The 17465-nt window shown below is 38.5% G+C and overlaps 1 protein-coding gene and 1 long non-coding RNA gene across 3 annotated transcripts in view; one reads left to right on the top strand and one right to left on the bottom strand.

Moving 5' to 3' along the window:
• Positions 1-17465, bottom strand: part of STMN2 (stathmin 2) — a 52182-nt gene that overhangs the window by 3143 nt on the left and 31574 nt on the right. For both annotated transcript variants that reach the window (XM_019926271.3, XM_073794540.1), the window contains 2 exons: positions 16188-16360; positions 5363-5554 (listed from right to left, as the gene is read on the bottom strand). In XM_019926271.3, coding sequence (XP_019781830.2) covers positions 5363-5554; positions 16188-16360 — 365 coding nt within the window. The remainder of the gene's footprint in view (positions 1-5362; positions 5555-16187; positions 16361-17465) is intronic.
• LOC117308704 (uncharacterized) lies at positions 7933-16701 on the top strand. Its single transcript, XR_004522868.2, has 3 exons — positions 7933-12128; positions 14384-14477; positions 16208-16701. It is a non-coding gene; the product is annotated as an uncharacterized lncRNA (long non-coding RNA).

Here is a 17465-nt window from a genome sequence, read left to right as displayed (position 1 = left end):
ACTAATTAGTAAGACCTGAGCTCTGACAAAAATTGAGAGAAAGCCCAGACCATCACTATGTTAGGAAAAAAAACCAGCCTCAAGTCTAAAGATTCATATAAACTCAAATGTGTAATATAACAGGAAAGATTATAATCAGTATTATTAGGCTACTTTGGGGCACACTTCTTATTCAGCTCAAAATTAGTTGCAAAGAAATGGATTTTGCCATAGGAAAGAAGAAATATAATCTGTGAGCTTGAGATAACATGAAAAAAAAAAAGGAAATTTAAATAAATCCTGAGCTTCTGGGAAAAATATTGTTTATTTTCAGGCATTCTAATAAATCTATTATTTGAAAACCTTACATTCAAATCATCAAATATATACTCAAAATTGTAATGTGATTTCGTATAAAAATGTGGGAGAATCAAAGGCAGATAGGCAGGGGGCATGTAATTTTCAACATAGTCTGTTTTTTTTTTAATCAGCAAAATGTTGGCAATTGTCAGACCTTGAGTAAGAGGTTACTGAGGAAGTTGTGATGCTCTGAGAAAGTGCATCAAGAGGTCAAGTCTATTCTTTGATAATATTCATTTCATTATTGAGCTTCTACTATTTGCCAGGCACTGTCAGACACGCTGGGTTAGACAGAGCGAAGCAGATCTAAATTTACAATGTTCTCTACAACTTACCCCCTTGCTCCCATCAATATAATAGTGCTTAAGCGCTTGTATGCAACTATTCTTTTGATATGCAAAAATGTGTAAGAGATGGTTTTAGGAAAAAATTCTGATTCTTGGAGAAAATGTGATTAGAGAGATTTCTGCACTGGAAGCGAAGAAATATGAGGTCTTTCTTTTACTTTACCTTTTAATATCCCCTTCACCTCACTAGGTATCAAATCTAAACAAAAGACTTGAACTAGATGACTTAGGGTATCAATTCCAATCCATGAAATCCTATTATATGAGTATTTAAATGCAAGATGAGATTCAACATCATCAGAATCCTTCTTTTTACTAATAGCTATGAGCTTGCAATGCAAAAGAGGGGCCAGGAGTGAGTCAGGAGTGCAGCAAAGCACATTTTCATACATGAAGATGACGTTGGTCATGGGAGCATATCAACATCCAATGCCGCTGCCAAGTCTGCTTACTGTGCGGTGTTTTAGGATGGCCAGAGTTACAGCTTTAGCTTAGAATAAAAGTTTGGAGTCAAAAAGACATGGGTTCAAACCGAGACTCTGCGATCTGCTTAGCTTTGTGATCTTGGCCAAATGGCTTAACCTCTCTAAGGACCAGGTTCCTTAGATGCAAAATGGGGATGATAACAGTATTTCCTTCTAGGGCTGTAGCTTGGATTAAATTCCATAGCATGTGTCAAATGCCTGGCCTACAGTGAGAAATCAGTGAAAGCTAGTTTAATCCTCTTTTCCCTTTCATTTTTCACTTATCAGACATATTCCATAGGAAATAGTTACACAAATAGCATTCGTGAATCAGAATGATAAAGAAAAAAAGTCAGATGAGAAGCATGAAAGGTTACAACAGACGGGAATTGATAATGGTTGAAATCTCTATCTAAAGAGTTATATATCATCAAAATCATCTCTTAGAAAAAGAATCACAGAATGTTACTCCCTGAAGAAAAAACATTTTTTATCCTTTCTATATCCAGATTATTTTGCCTATGTCTTTAGCCCTCATGCAATTAAAAAAAAAAGGAAACTGTAGATCATAGCTAATGTGATATAGGTGTGGCTAACACAAGGAAAAAGAAGGACATGGAACTCCAATTTACTGATCCATTTCTCAGACAGGTCCTGGTCCACATTCAAAGGGTGTAATTAGAAGTACATTTAAATGTTTGATGTTAAAGTTATATGTTTAATGAATGTATCTATGGTCAAAATGATTATACATGCTTTAACTGATTTTTCAAAACTAGCTATTCACTGCAGTTCCTGGTTGGGTTTGACAAGAGAGCTGCTACGACCCAGGGTTCCAAATGGGTCAGGTGGTGGATTTTCTGTGGGATACTGTCTAGTGGGTTAGGGGAAGAAGCACACGTGGGGAAGGTGAACGTGTCTCTTATCCTTTCTGTATGGCGAGAATAGGTGTTGCCTCTCTCTCTGTCTGTCTCTTTCTATTTTTTAGAAATAGAAACTCCAAGAATAAGAACATTTTTAATTTTACTGCAGGGTCAGTCATAATCCGCAGTGTAGTCATAGACTACAATTTTGAGCCCTGAGCATGACTATTCATGTCACTCAATTTGAGTGACTGAAACAGGTCAGACTAGTGCAGGTCTTTGTGGCACAGGCATCTTTTTGCTCACACCCTCTTCATTTGATTCTTTTCTATATGATAAGTTGGAGTGTTGAGATGAAGTGCTAAGGGAACAGAAACGGAAATTTAAAAACAGTGTAACATTCAAAATTGTACTGAGCACAAAGCTAATATGTGTCATGTGTTCAGTAAATGTATCATCATCATCACAACTACATTTATTATCATTAATAATTATTAACCGAATGATTAATAAACTAATAATCATAGGATATGTTCTCATATAGGAGATAGTAGAAATTGTGAGAGGCATGAGGAATCCTGGGAATAGAATAGAGAGAAAAGAGAGATCATGAGCTGAATTATGTATGTACGTATGTATGTATGTATGTATGTATTCAAAAATATTTGTTGAGTTCTTCCACATTCTAGGCACTGTGTGTTCAGTGGTGAACAATATAGACACAGTACCTGCCCACATACTACTCACATGTTAGTGTTTTTATATTTTTATAGGTGCTCATTTATTCAAGAAATGAATAGTAATATATGTTAAAGAAAAGAGTGTAACATTATTGTTGAAGGAAGAAAGAACATGTTTACGGAACAAAAAATCAAAAAGATTTAAATATCATTTATGACAACATAACAGAACATATTTAAGAAGGCTTTAGCTCAGTGCTTTTCAACCCTGGCTAAATATGAGTGCTTATGGGTAAGCTTTAAAATGCTGATCTCTGGGTTCCGCCCCAGACAGCTACATCAGAAGCTCTCATTTTAAAGAGCTCTTCAGTAAGTTCTAAAGTGCAACTGGGATTGATTTTGCTTTAGGCTTTCAGTCTTATCTAAAGGCTTTGTGCTAACATGGCTGGGACTCTGACAGGTCTGTGGGAATTCATCAGTGAATGACACTGAGGATACTATCGTAGCCACCATCGAGGGACACGTTCTGCTCAAATGCTCAATTCGATAATTGAGCAGGAGGGGGACTGAGGGCTGGGTGGTAGGCAGATTGCTGCAAAAGCTCACGTGGAATTGTATCACATCTCTTGGCTAATCGGTAGGGCCAGTGAGGGCTGTCAAAATGGTGGGCACTTAGTGTGGTCGCCTGATGACTATCTCACTAATAGATGTCATTTCAGTAATAATCACCTTTTGACGTGGGAGATTCCAGAAAAGTTTATGTTATATCGGCAGTTTCATGCACTTTCAGCGTAATTATTATTATGGATCCTCTTTTTAATTTCTAACTTCATTGCAGTAATTTCATTCAGAAAAAGTCACAATAAAAAACTAACTTTGTCTTATTTTAGGAAGAAGCATAGTAGTTTTAGTACATACAAACACATATACCATATGTCAATAAAAAATCTACAATGTTCTTAAAATACATCAAATGGAAGTAAAGTTAGTATGCTCTAAGGAGTATCTCCACTTTACTGAGAAGATAACAGATCTTGGCTGTCACTGGTCAAAGATTCTATTAGATTTGAAAAGTGTCTCTTTAGCTATGGAATACCAGGGAAAATGTGGCCCTAAAAATGATGTGGGCTGCATCACTCAGCACAGGATAAAATGCTGTCAGCTGAGATTTACATCAGAAAAAGCTACAAACCGCTAGTTCTCAAACCTGACTGCATACTGGAATCATCTGGAGAGTTAAAAAAAAAATATGGATGCCTGGGTCCCACCCCTGGAGATTCTGCAGCTTGATGCCAGGAATATTAAGCATTCCACAGGTTGATTATTTCCAGGACAAGCTGTATGTATGCATGTATGTACGTATGTATGCATGTATGTACGTATGTACGCATGTATGTAGACATGCAAGTGTGTATGCAAGTATGTATGCATGGAGGGAGGAGACCAATTCTGGGTGAGAGTGAGAAGAGAAAAAAAGGAGCTGGCCAGAGGGGTGGGTGAAGAAAAATACACAGAGAGAAATAAATTGCCCATTAAAATCCAGCACTTCTGGAAATAATAGTTAAATATGCAAATTTTATGAACTATTTTACAACTGAAATCAAGAAGGATCTGCTGTGTGTTTGACTATGTGTAATTTTAAAAAACAGTAATGCTCCTGGATAGCCTTGGATTGATATGTCTTTTTTTAATTTAATTTTATTTTTTTTAAATTTTATTTTATTTATAAGCAGGTTCTTATTAGTTATCTATTTTATACATATCAGTGTACATATGTGAATCCCAATCTCCCAATTCACCCCACCACTTGGATTGATATAAATCTTGCACTGGATATTAAAGGTCTAATTGCCAATCCTGGAATAAAATCAGCATGCCCCATTCCTAGCAATGCCATTTGCTTTTATTTTTTTAGGGCCTAGGATGAGAGATGAAGGTTGATTCACAATTATCCTGAGTAAAAGATACAGTGGTTCTGAGAGAACAATTTCTAGAGGATTTCCGGGGCTGTTCATCCTGACTGATGGGAATAGTTATATGTTCAGGTTGGTGAGAAGAAAGGCACCAGGAAATTGAAGGCACCAGAAAACTGAGTAAATGAAGTTCCCCTACTAGCTTTTAGTGTAGATTTTCCTACATGGAGAGAATGGGTTTTCCGCTGTTCATAAATATTCTGTCCTTTTCTGACAAATGTTTTTCCAAATGTATGGAAATATGTCCAAATATATTTTGACAAAACCTTTACATATTTATTATATATTAATTATTAGACTAAATATTAAATTTATTATTTTACTATATATTGTCTTTTATTACTGATTGTATGAAATATTTAATATTTCCAATTTAATATTTTTCCGGTAGATGGGTTCCTAAGATTTGTACCGAAGTCTGTTATACATTTGAAAAGCAGGAATCAGCCTCCCTCAAACTATTCACCATTGGAAAAATCTGACAGAATTCCAGCTTTAAGTCCTACTCTCATTCTTCAACCATGTTGCAGTGCCCACTAAGGCCATGCTACCCCGGGAAACCCTGCCCATGGGGTTAGGTGCCTTATGCACCCGCAGCAGAGATTGATTAAGTCTCTGGTGCCTGGGCATTTGAGAGTTCATCTGGCCGTGTTGCATACAAATGTGTGCATCTGCTCAGGACTCTGTTATGATTACCTTTTCCTGCAGACGTTCAATAATAGCAGCTAGATTAGCCTCACGGTTTTCCTTAATTTGTTCCATCTTCAGGATCAGCTTCTCCTCTGCCATTTTGCTGAAGTTGTTGTTCTCCTCCAAAGCCTTCTGGAGGACCTCTCGCTCGTGTTCCCGCTTCTCTGCCAATTGTTTCAGCACCTGAGCCTCCTGAGACTGGGGAAGAAAAACATATCCATCTTAGAATCACCCAGACACAAACCTGGTGGAATAATGGTCCACTGATTCAAGACAGCATTCTTTTCAAATGAATAGTACTTCTAGCCTTGAGCACTGTTGTCAATTCCCTGCTCATCTGCATGCCTTAGAATTCTCTATAGAATGTGCTGAGTGGGGAAATGTAGTGAGCTGAATTTTCAGCTGTGAGTTTTTCAGACAGATTGTTTTAGAAGAAGAAGCATTTTACCCTCCTGGTAGAGTTTTTGTTTTCATAAGTTGCTGCTAAGCATTTATGCAACAGGGAATGCTGTAATTAATCACCTGATGGCAACATCCTTGGAAGCCTGAGGAAAATAGGTGAGGATTGGGGCACGTTCCCATCTTTTTCCTGCCTCATTGTTTTTGATCAGTTGTAGGCTGGGCCCTGCAATGAGCCTTTCAACTTTCCCCAAATTGTTAAATCCACTTTCTCGTTTTATTCCATGCCCATCTCTGCTCTATTTTTTTCCATGCACCAAATTCTCTTAGGAGACTTTGGGAACAGTGCAAACTCCATCTCCATATGGCCACAGACAACAGAAAGTCCTTTTCCGGCCCCATCTTGAATATGCCAAGGCCACCCAGGTCACCTGTGAAACCCTGTATTTGCTCAGTGATTACAGCAGAAACATCAGAAACCTGTGTATCCCACTCCTGCACGTCCCACACATTTTTGCACACCGTAATTCTCCTGCAGCATCAGGAGGCTATACGGTTCTTTATGTTAACAGTCAGAGGGGTTCTTGATAATTATGCCGAGGCCCGGTATCCACCCGCGAGATTCTGACTCTGCAGTTCTTTGGTAAGACCCAGGAAGCTATATTTTTCATAAGCAGCCCTAGTGATTGTAATGCAGGCAGTTCACAGCCTACTTTTTGAAAAATGCACTGGCATGCGCTTTGGCATCAGGTCTGTGTTTAAGTGCTAACTGTGTCAATGACCCTGGATATATTAACATCTTTCCACATTCACCTTCTCCTCCAATTATGCAGCTAAGAGCAGTCTTACCCAATACTGAACTATCCAGGTTTAAGACTAAATTATTACACATCCATAGTTCCTGGGTAATTCCTTGGGATCAGCTGGTCCTCTGAGGTGAGGCTTCAGAGGATTCATTGTAAATGTGAATATCTAAACAATGGTAGATCAAACAAACATTTCATGGGCTAAATATTGGTTACCATTAAAAACATTAATAGGAAGATATTTCAGTTGATGGCAGTGGTCGTGGGCCCTTACTGGAGAGATTGTGATGTATAAACAATACGAAGTCTGACAGGGAAAGAAACTTTTCTTTAGATAAAATTCTACAGGAATGGTAAAATCAGACAGCCTTAAGAGTCTTTGTTGATGTGGTTATTCTGAAGTTTATCAGGAATATGTCTAGTGACTCATTGGAGATTAAACAGACAGTTCTGGGAACCAGCCCCACTTCTTGTTTTAACCCCGTAATCGTTTCACTGACATCTTTAGTGGACCCATTTCATTCTTGCTTTGTTATAGCTTGCAAAAAATCTACTATGAAAAATGATAAAATGTTAACACAAAGTAAGTTCAAGATCAAATGGAGCCTTTCTGGAAAAAACATGAAAAAATATTTTCTAGTTTATTCATCCTCCTGCCTCTAGGTGGGGCTATTGGTAAAACATCCTACATGGATTTTGCTTATCTACTGCTACCAGGACTACTGAATCGTGACACAGGGAAAGAGAGACTGACAAAAGGTGTGTGTGTGTTTAAAGTTTCTCTCTGAGAAAAGTCTTCACGAAATTATTTTTTTGGCATATGCATGAAGATAGTAGCTATCTCATAGGACTATTTGTCAGCATCAAATGAAATAATGTTTGCTAGGGATTCAGCACAGTGTCTAATATGGAGGAAGTTAGTACTGAGCAAACGGCAGCCATTATTATTGAAAGGAAAACTCAAAACACTTGTGACAGGAGAGGACGGCAATTGAACCTCCTGCTACACCTAAGCTCAGATGCAGAATCTTGGTTATCTCACGTGTGCAGGATATCTGTTCACATTCCTTTAGTTATGGACGGTGAGCAGATTCAGGGGTCCTCGTGGTTGGTGACAGTCAGCCCTTCCTTAACTCCGTCCTCTCCACCAGCACACGTACACTGAATGGGGCTGTACTGCTAAGAATTTTCACGGTTAAGGAAGCACCACAAAGAAGTAAGAGGAAATGACTTTGATCTTTCATTTCAGAAAGTTCAATTCAATTTACGTAACCTAAGTCCAGAAAACTTTTTGAGGGAGAGAAGTCTGGGTTATCACAAAACAAGGGTGCAATGTGTCCAAGAATTATGGATAAGATTGGGGCCTTAGGTGTCTCTTGTCATGGGCAGAAAACGGTGGGGCAGCTTCAGGAAACCAAAGAACACCAAATCAATCAAAATAAAGCAAAACAAAATTTTTCAAAATCCTCTACAGCAGTGCTTTTAGATTGTATTCCTCGTAAGACATGGTCCATCAGCCAAGGCTGCTGAAGCCAGTAGATACGTGAACTTTCTGCTCGGTATGTTAGTAAGTTCCTTTCCCCGCCTCTTTCTCCCACAGATCAGTGCTTCCAGCACTGCCCTGGATAGGATCTACCTGGATTTTTCTGTGGCCCTTTCTCGCAGAGTTACCGTGGATAGTTGTCCAGAAGCAACTGCGTCGTTTTTAATTTTCAGATGCTCAAATTAACTTTGGCACTTTGTGAAATCGTGTTGTAACTTGATGTTTATATTTGTGCTCTTAATTTTCTTTTGTGGAAGAGCCGAAACCAGTCGGGAGACAGCAGGGGAACAGGATTGAGAAGGGAAGGCCTTGGCATTGTAAGGGTAATAGAGCAATACATTCCTTTTCAGATCTCTTGCCTTGGTGGGACACATTTGGTCTGTGTGAACACAGACTCCCTCGGGGGCCCATAATCACGAAAGGAGGGAGGCCTATTGCATTTGTGGAGTGTGGCATTTGGCTCAGTTCGAAATGCCTCAGTGAATGGCGTTAGTACTTTTGCAGCCACTGGGGCTAAATGAGATTACCCAGCCTAGGTGTCAAGTGCATTCCTTTAGCACAATTAATGGGGTGAAACAGAAACAGAAGGCAGTACAGAACGTTCTCACGTGAGGCCGCTGCTCAGTGATGAAGACCTGCCTAACTGGGCCAGGCCACCCTTCAGGGCCACTCCATGGAGCCTTTCCTTACGCACTGGTAGGGGTTGTTATAACCACCATTGCCTCAACTCATGCATTAGTAGGATCTAATAATTATATATGTTTCAAATATTTAAAGCTCAAGTCCATGCAAAAAAAATACAGGATGAGAAGTTGATTATGGAAAGAATTCCTCACCAAGAAAATACGTCTGCCTCCCTGTTTTGATTCTTCCTCGTACGTACTCAACTCTTAAATTCTTCCATGGAGCTAACAGCCTTGAGGGCTTTGACCTCAGTTCCTAGGGTCTCTGGAACTCCACTGCTTCAGAGAGTCATAATTCTTCTTCCTTCTTACATAGCCTGGCCTCCAGATATCACCACCTATAACCTCTAACTTAGTTCCTGGGGAGAAATTGATTCTATGAATACAGCTCTAATCCCCCCAGTCACAGCCTCACTGGTCCTGATTCTAATATTTCTATCAATAAGCAAATAAGTATTTTGTCCAGAAAACTGCCTTAAAACAGAAAATGAGTGTGAGGATGTGATATATAAAAGTAGAAGCATTTTCCTTCATTTCGGTCGGAGTAAAGTTTTTGCTACGTGGTCGAATAGGTATTCTTACTTTATTCCTTGTTTGGGCAGATTAGCAGAAAGGAATCTTGATCGACTTATAGGGAGGCTGGAGAGGTGAGATTTGCTAAACGTTGTTAAAACTAAATTGTTTAAGGGAAAAGGATCTGACCACGGAGGACCATTTCTGAATAGCATGTACCTAATGTGGAAGGTCACTGAAATGCGGAAATAGAAAATGAGGGCATGATTCAGGTATAATGCGAATGTCAAGGCAAAGTATTTATAGAGCTAAGACATCCAGCATGATGTTCTGGAAGATGAAGAACATCTCCATCTTGCTATTGTAATAGCGGAGCCACAAGGATGGTGAACACCTATTCTGGGCATAAATTTCCTCACACTGAACTCAGTATCACTGAAATAATTACAAGAGACATACGTGAAGGGAAAAATAATGAGATGGTGAGAAGAATTATTGTACATTTAGGAACACTTTAACTATATAATTTTCCAAAGAGGTTCATTACCATTTCTTATATTACTGAGTATAAGCATTTAATTACTGTATAATGAAATGGAAGATAAATTTGAGTTAAGTGGTATAATAAAACTCATTTTACTTTGTGTACACAGAGGAGATTTAAGACTATATTTTAGATAGTGCTAGTTTTTATTTCTATGTGTCCTGAAGTATACACGTTTCTACCTCTATTTTCTTTTAAAGTATTTTTTTTTGATATGGACCATTTTTAAAGTCTTTATTGAATTTGTTACAATATTGCTTTTGTTTTACGTTTTGGTTTTTTGGCCGCGAGGCATGTGGGATCTTAGCTCCCTGACCAGGGGTCGAACCCTCACCCTGCATTGGAAGGTGAAGCCTTAACCACTAGACTGCCGGGAGGTCCCCATACCTCTCTATTTCTTGTCCCTTTTCATCATTTGGATATATTTCTTGCCTTCTAGAACCATTTATCAGACGCTAGATCTCCTAGTACCTAAGTGCTTTTACGGTAGTAGGTTAAATGATGTGTCTCTAATTATTTGCTTTACTGTTAACAATGAAAATACATTATTAACCCAGCTAAAGTCACAAATAAAGCCTTGTTAAATATGATGATTGAGTATAATTATGTAAAACAAAAGGGTTTAAAATTCACTATGTGTTGAAGAGTCAGAAGTATAATAAGAAATTTAAAATGAGTGAAATCTAAACACCTTTAGCATGAGTCCTTCTGCCAGAGTCTGTAGTGCATTTACTGTGGTTAACTCCTAGGAAAAGAATCACGGGGGTGCTCTTCACACACGGGAAGAGTCTGTGGACCATATGTCACATTCTCTAAGGAGCAGAACACTTCCTGAATGTTGAATTGTGAATAATCCAGCACTTTAGCTCCTAATCATTGCTATACAAACCACCCCTCTTTTACTGGATTCAACTTTAGTTGCCATCTACAATGTGAGATGCCGACAAATGGAAAAGGTAAGTCTATCATGTTTGGTGACAAATGGTCCACTTCGAGGCCATGTTATTAAAAATAACCAACACAGATTTCTTTCGGAGGTTCGATGACTTTGGAGTTGATGGTGCCAGTATTGTCAGTATGCCAATTATAGTTTACTGGAGTGGTTTGAATAACTTTCTTTTTAATTTAATTGATTTTAGCATGAGATTTTATCAATATCATTCAATTCCTTAAGTTTTCATCATTTTTTTTTAAGAATACTAATTTTTTCAAGCCACTTTTAGTTGGGATGAACTATTTATATATCTGTTACCTATCAAACCACCTTTGTAATTTGATAACTAATATTTTAAAATGTTTAAAAATATTTATGAAATGTATTATACAGTAACATTTCAGCATCTGTGTTAATGAGAAGCTTTCTTTATGAAATCATGAGTTTGCTAGATCATCATCTCTGTGAGGTTGGAATTGGATGTGTTTTTACACGATAATAGCTGACACTTTCACAGCGCTTGTGATATGGAATAACTCTTTTAATTCTCACCATAACTCCAGGATGTAGGTCCTATTGTTAGTCTCATTTTACAGATGGATAAAATAAGACATAGTGAGATTAGGGACTTGCCCAAGGTCACACAGCTATTAAGTGGCGAAACCAGACTTTGATCACAGACATTCTCTTAACCATGTGTTCTTAACCACTATGCTTTTAAAGATGTTCTTAAACACTGTGCTTCTCTTGCCATATCAATAATTTATTGTCCAAACTGGGATACTTACGAGATTGAGATAATAATGATAACCAAACAGTAGGAATAAGCTGGGGTTGTCCTGGGCCAGCTGGAATGTATGGTTGGCTTAGCTCTGCTGCCTCTCACTAAATGTTTGTTGAATGAATAAATGGATAGATGGATAGATGGATGGATAACCGAAGAGTTCATATCATTTCATCCACATGGGTAAGCTGCTGTATGGAAACTTTAATTTCAAATAATGAGCTTCAAATCTGACCTCATGAGGTAATGTGGTCTCATGGAGGTGAATACTGATTCTCGGAGATAATCAAAGAAGGAAGAAAAAAATCAGAAAAAGGACTTATTCCTTTTATAATAATCTTCTACAACTGATCAATGGAGCATTAATTCTGGTTCAAAGGAGCCTAACGGAGGAGCATTTAACGTAGTGATCAGATGGTCAGTGCTGCAATAGTATCAACAGATGGAGTGAGGAATTGGGGAAACTGCCAAAACATCGAACACAAAGTGAATTGGAGCCCACACGGAGATGAGTCAGTGACAGCCCTCCAGCTCTAGATCCAGCAGGCTCCAGCAGCACGGCCGAGGTAGGTCACTGCTTCCCAGACATGATCTCTAAACTCAGGTCCCAGAAGCAAGTCTTTCAAGGGTACTAATGGACGGGGAGGGGTCTCATAACCTTTTTGTTTTAAAAGCCCTATCAGGAGCCATATTTCACCTCTGTGAAATACCTCTGTGTCTATCTTAATCCTTACTTTGAGTTAGAATTATGTTAATTTAGTGAGAGAATGCTTATTTTATGATAATCAAAAATATTAATTGGCAGTTATAGATGCTTTGATTATAACCATGACAAAAGGAATTGATTAATACTTATTTAAATGTATTATGTTTGGTAGGCGGAATCTTTACAGACTTTTAGCTTGTAGGAAAGGAAATGGAACCAGGGCAATATAAGTGCTGCCGGTCACTCGGCTAGGTTGGACATCTGAGTATTTCTGAAAGCCTTTAGTGACTCCTCATTTCTTAGATAAAATAGAGTTTGAATACCTAACCTAGCATTGAAGGCCCTCCACAATCTCACCTCACTACTCCCTACCCAAGGCCACTAGCCCAAACTACTGGTCTACCCACTGCCCTGAAAACACACTTTCTGCACTCTCACCTCTGGGTATCCTTAGTTCTGGAACAATTCTCTACGTCTAGCACACTTTCATGTCTTCTCTATTTATCTAACACTATTTATTTTTCTAGTCACCCAGCTTTTTAAAGTAGATATTTCTCTGAACAGAGGCTGTGATTCACAAGGAGTGAAATGGTTTCATCTTCCCAATGAACTTCTTTTTCATTTGAATTCAGAGTCCTTAAAAATGCTACCTCTAGGGCTTCCCTGGTGGCACAGTGGTTGAGTCTGCCTGCCGATGCAGGGGACACAGGTTCGTGCCCTGGTCCGGGAAGAGCCCACATGCCGCGGAGCGGCTGGGCCCGTGAGACATGGCCGCTGAGCCTGCGCGTCCGGAGCCTGTGCTCCGCAACGGGAGAGACCACAACAGTGAGAGGCCTGCGTACCGCTAAAAAGAAAAAAAAAAAAAGCCTCTAACCTCAGTTCATACCTCAGTCTCCCCTTGCTCCTTCTGCTCCCACCATACTGTCCTCTGTGTTATCTCTCGAATAGTCCTAGCATACTCCTACCTCAGGGCCTTTGCACTTGCTGTTCTCTTTACTTCAAACTCTGTCCCCCAGAGAAGAGTCCCATGGCTCACTCCTTACCTTCTTGCCTTCTTTTCAAATGTTTTCCCTCACTATCTTCATGCTTCTTTTCAAATGTTCTCATATTCAAGAGGCCTTTTCTGACCACCCCATATGAATAGCACTTTTCGCCCCAGAACTACCAATTCTCTTTGTCCTGCTTTATTTAGTACCATCTTACTGGGTTGAGCATGTGACCTGGCACAGGTCACTGAGACTCAATTCTAAGACTTCTGTTAGAACTATTAGGAAAGAGAAGCTCTCTTTCTGCTGGAGTTGCTAATTTGTGAGAAAAATAATTTGGGACTGACTGAAACAAAAAATCCTTGGTATTGAGACCAATTAGTTGCAGAAATAAATGATAAATGTAAAAAGAAATATTGAGCTCCTGGATCAAGCTGTTTTTGAAGCTGTAACCACTCTGAGGATTTTAGTCCCATACCCTCTTTTTGCTTCATTTAGTTGAGTTGGGTTTTGGTTATATGCATATCCTCACTTAGATAGTTACTGAGATATATGCACTTGCTAAAGGCTCTTTAAAGAGAATTAAAGAAGTTAAAGAATTCTCTTTAAAGAGAATTAACAGTTCTTCAAATAAGTGCTAATTAAGTCAGTACAACCCAATAGAAAAAAATCAATTAATGATTTCTTAAGCTGTCACTTTCTGTTAATTAGTTGTATTTTCTTCTAATTAAAACCCTAGTACCTGGACATACTCTATATAATGATTTTTTTGAAAATTTTAGTAAGAGCAGAAATGTGACGGAATACTGATTTTAAAGGGCTCCAAAGAATATTTTTCCTGGGTGTCGCAATGCTGGATGATTACATTTGCAGATGTCTTTTAGTCACATGGCCAATTTCTAGTTAAATTCAATGGTTTAAATGTGTAATTGTTGATAATTTATTGTTGTCAGAGTACATGAATTTTACCAGAATCAGTAATTAGTTAACTCAGGGAATTCTATGAGAACATCCAGTTAATTTTGATCATCTCTGTGTTCTTTTTCTTTTAATAATTTCCTTCAAATTAAATATACCAGCAACATCTGAACTATGATGTTGAATTTTCATCTTTAATTTTCAATTTCAGGTCAGTTACTGACTTCTATTCAAGTCATGGCATCTCCATATGTCAACCTATGACCTCTACTTACAACTGTTAGCTATAAGATGCCAATGCTTCGGTGAGAACTTAAATTACCTTGACTGTAACATGCTCTCTACTATTGTAGTTAGTCATTCATATTTGTTGGCGACAGTCTCCAAGGACTGTAACTCTGAATACGTTAATTCAGTTTTACTATGAGAAGAAAGCTATAAATGGCAACAAAAAAATGATAAATATTTCTAAAGCAACTTCCTGTATGTCTGCTTGGGTTAGTAGCTTAGTTTCCTTCCTTTGAAATCCAAATTTATAACAACAGTAATTGGTCAAATACAATAAATAATATGTAAAGAAATACTCACTGGATGCAAAGAGAACTTCACCTGAGTAAAAATTGAAATTGTGATCAGAAAGTTACACAATATAAGAAGATTTTCCAACCACAAAGATGAAAACAAAAAGTATTTTTGGTTCAGAAAACTTAATCTAGGATTTATAATCTCTGAGCCTTGTTATTGGATGCTATAGTTATGTATGTACATATGTGTGAGTGTGTGTGTGTGTGTGTGTGCATGTAGGTATATATAAACACATACACATACACACACATTTGGGTTTGTTCTGCACTCCCTGTTAGAGAATTCAGTCTTTAGGAGAAGGACTATTTTCCTTTTCTTTGTAAGTATCCAACATAAAAGTGTTTAATGTATTGGCTAACTTTTTATAAACATCTAAATAAAATTTAAAAATTATTATAAATGCAGAGTTTCCACTTAAATCACGAGACCTTTCATGGAGCATATTCTTAGTGACTACATGATTCTAAAAATATATCATGATAAAGTCAGTGGAAAATACAACATAGGAATGAATTACCTGCAGTAATTCATTTGGGTTAATCAAGAGCGTCTCGATGGGATGTACCCCCATAATCACACAGCTGATACGCACATTTTCAGACATAACTTCTGTCTCTATGTATACAGTCTTAGGGATTTCTGCATGCCCTCCATTTTTAATACCCTTGGCTTTTCTTATTCAGCTGATTGTGGAAAATTAAAGATTTAGCTCTAAGAAAAAGCTCTTTAATACAAACAAGGACCAATGGAAAAAAGAAAAAAATGCTATCAAGGCTTAGAAATGGGTAGAGGAAGATACTCATATATTCCCGAGAGGGTTCTGATCTTGGATGAACCAACTTCAAGGACAGGGAGGGAGGCCTTGGGGACAGGGGCAAGCTTCTGGCCCTTACCCTGGGGTGAACAGTGTTTCTGGGCAGGAAATATCTCAGAGGGAGTATCTGGTGCTTTCTAGTTCCGAGGAAAACCATGTACTATGCTTTGGGGCAGGACGCAGAGTCTGAGAGGGAGGACTCACCACTTGGGCACCTCTCTCCACCACAACCCCTGGAGTTACAGTACCTAAGGCTGTGCTTTCTTGACAGCAAGGATAGGCTAAGGCAGGGAGGCTTTTATCAAAATGGGTCCAAGATGGGGGGAGGGCACTAGGGCACTGAAGTTCTTTCAGTGTCTGAGATGTTTGGTTTTAACTAGCCTCAAAGCAACAGTTTTTACTTGAAGTAGCCTGGATCTATGTCTAGAAGACCTACATGTGCAGGTTCAGGCATCATTGTCTCCTGGAACTTCTGATGGAAGTGTGTGTGTGTGTGTGTGTGTGTGTGTGTGTGTGTGAAAGTGGAGGGGTTGGGGAGGAGAAGGGAGAGAGAAGAGGAGAGAGAGAAGGCAAGGAAAAGAGAGAGCAGAATTTAAAAACCTATGGAAAAAGTTACCTTTCTTCTTTCCTCTGCAGCCTCCAGTTTCTTCTGGATCTCCTCCAGGGACAGATCTTTCTTCTTGGGAGAAGCTAAAGTTCGTGGGGCTTCTGAGATAGGAGATGGTGGCTTTAAGATCAGCTCAAAAGCCTGGCCGGAGGCACGTTTGTTGATTTGCTTCACTTCCATATCTGAGAGATGAATATTTGAGAAGGTTAGGCACACAGAACACAGGCATGGGTTTACTAAAACACTTTGAATTCTGGCAATTAAAAGTAGCCTTGTTATTCTGGCAAAGATGAGTAAAATGCTGCATAGGATCATTTACTCTACATCGTTTGAACATATAAGACCTCTTTCTTTCGTATAATTATAGATATATTTTAACTGGATAAATATTTACAGTGTGGGGAAATTCAATAATGTCCATAGGGAGTTGAATCATGGTAGACGTGCCCAGAAAAAAAGAGCCTGAATCGATTTTGAACTAACTTTATTTTCCTTTTGAATAAATATGAGCCTCATATGAAAACCAAGGAGCACAAATTTAGATTTATTTATTGTTTTGGAAATTAGCAAAGCTGGAAACATTTTCAGATTACGTAATGAGGAAAATAACCAAGTCCTCCAGTTCTCACACCTAATCCTGTGGTTAGAAATCACAGGAGCTGTGTTGGAACCGATGCAGCTCCCTGAATGGTTGGAAATACCTGCAGCAGTCAAGGCTCATGTGCAAAGGCATCCTGCTGGTTCCTGGTTTGCCCTTCAGTGTGTCTGTTGATCTGAGTCATCAAGCAGTGTAATGTCCACTCTGGGGAGGACACTGTGATGGGGGTCCCTGTCTTCAAGGTGCTTATAGTCTAATGAAGACAATAAGACAGGGTACCATGGTAATCTCTTTGCTTCTACTTTGTTGCTACTTAGAATGTCCTTCTTCATCATCCCTCAGCTGTAGACAGGAACCGGGGGAAGAGGCATTGTAGTAGGGGAGGGAGGGGGCAACTTCTGCTTATCTAATTTATACACTCTGTACATTTTAAAACTATTTAAACTCAATAGCTGCATAATATGCATAGTAATTAAATGGGCAGAAACCTGAAAATGCATAATATAATTTATAATGTAAAATAATAATGTATAATGTAAAATAATATCATTTATAATATAAAATAGAGTGTAGCTAGCACCTGCTAGGATATTAGTGTAATTACACAACTTACAGCTTAGTAAAATATACTGATTTTTAAAAGCTCATTGGACAGCTCTAACTTTTAGATGACTGTTTTTTATTTTGAA

The sequence above is a fragment of the Tursiops truncatus genome, chromosome 17, assembly GCF_011762595.2.
Source record: "Tursiops truncatus isolate mTurTru1 chromosome 17, mTurTru1.mat.Y, whole genome shotgun sequence".
In the NCBI taxonomy this organism is placed as follows: Eukaryota; Metazoa; Chordata; class Mammalia; order Artiodactyla; family Delphinidae; genus Tursiops; species Tursiops truncatus.
The sequence above is the reverse complement of the archived record's forward strand: the minus strand, read 5'-3'. Positions and strand labels throughout refer to the sequence as shown.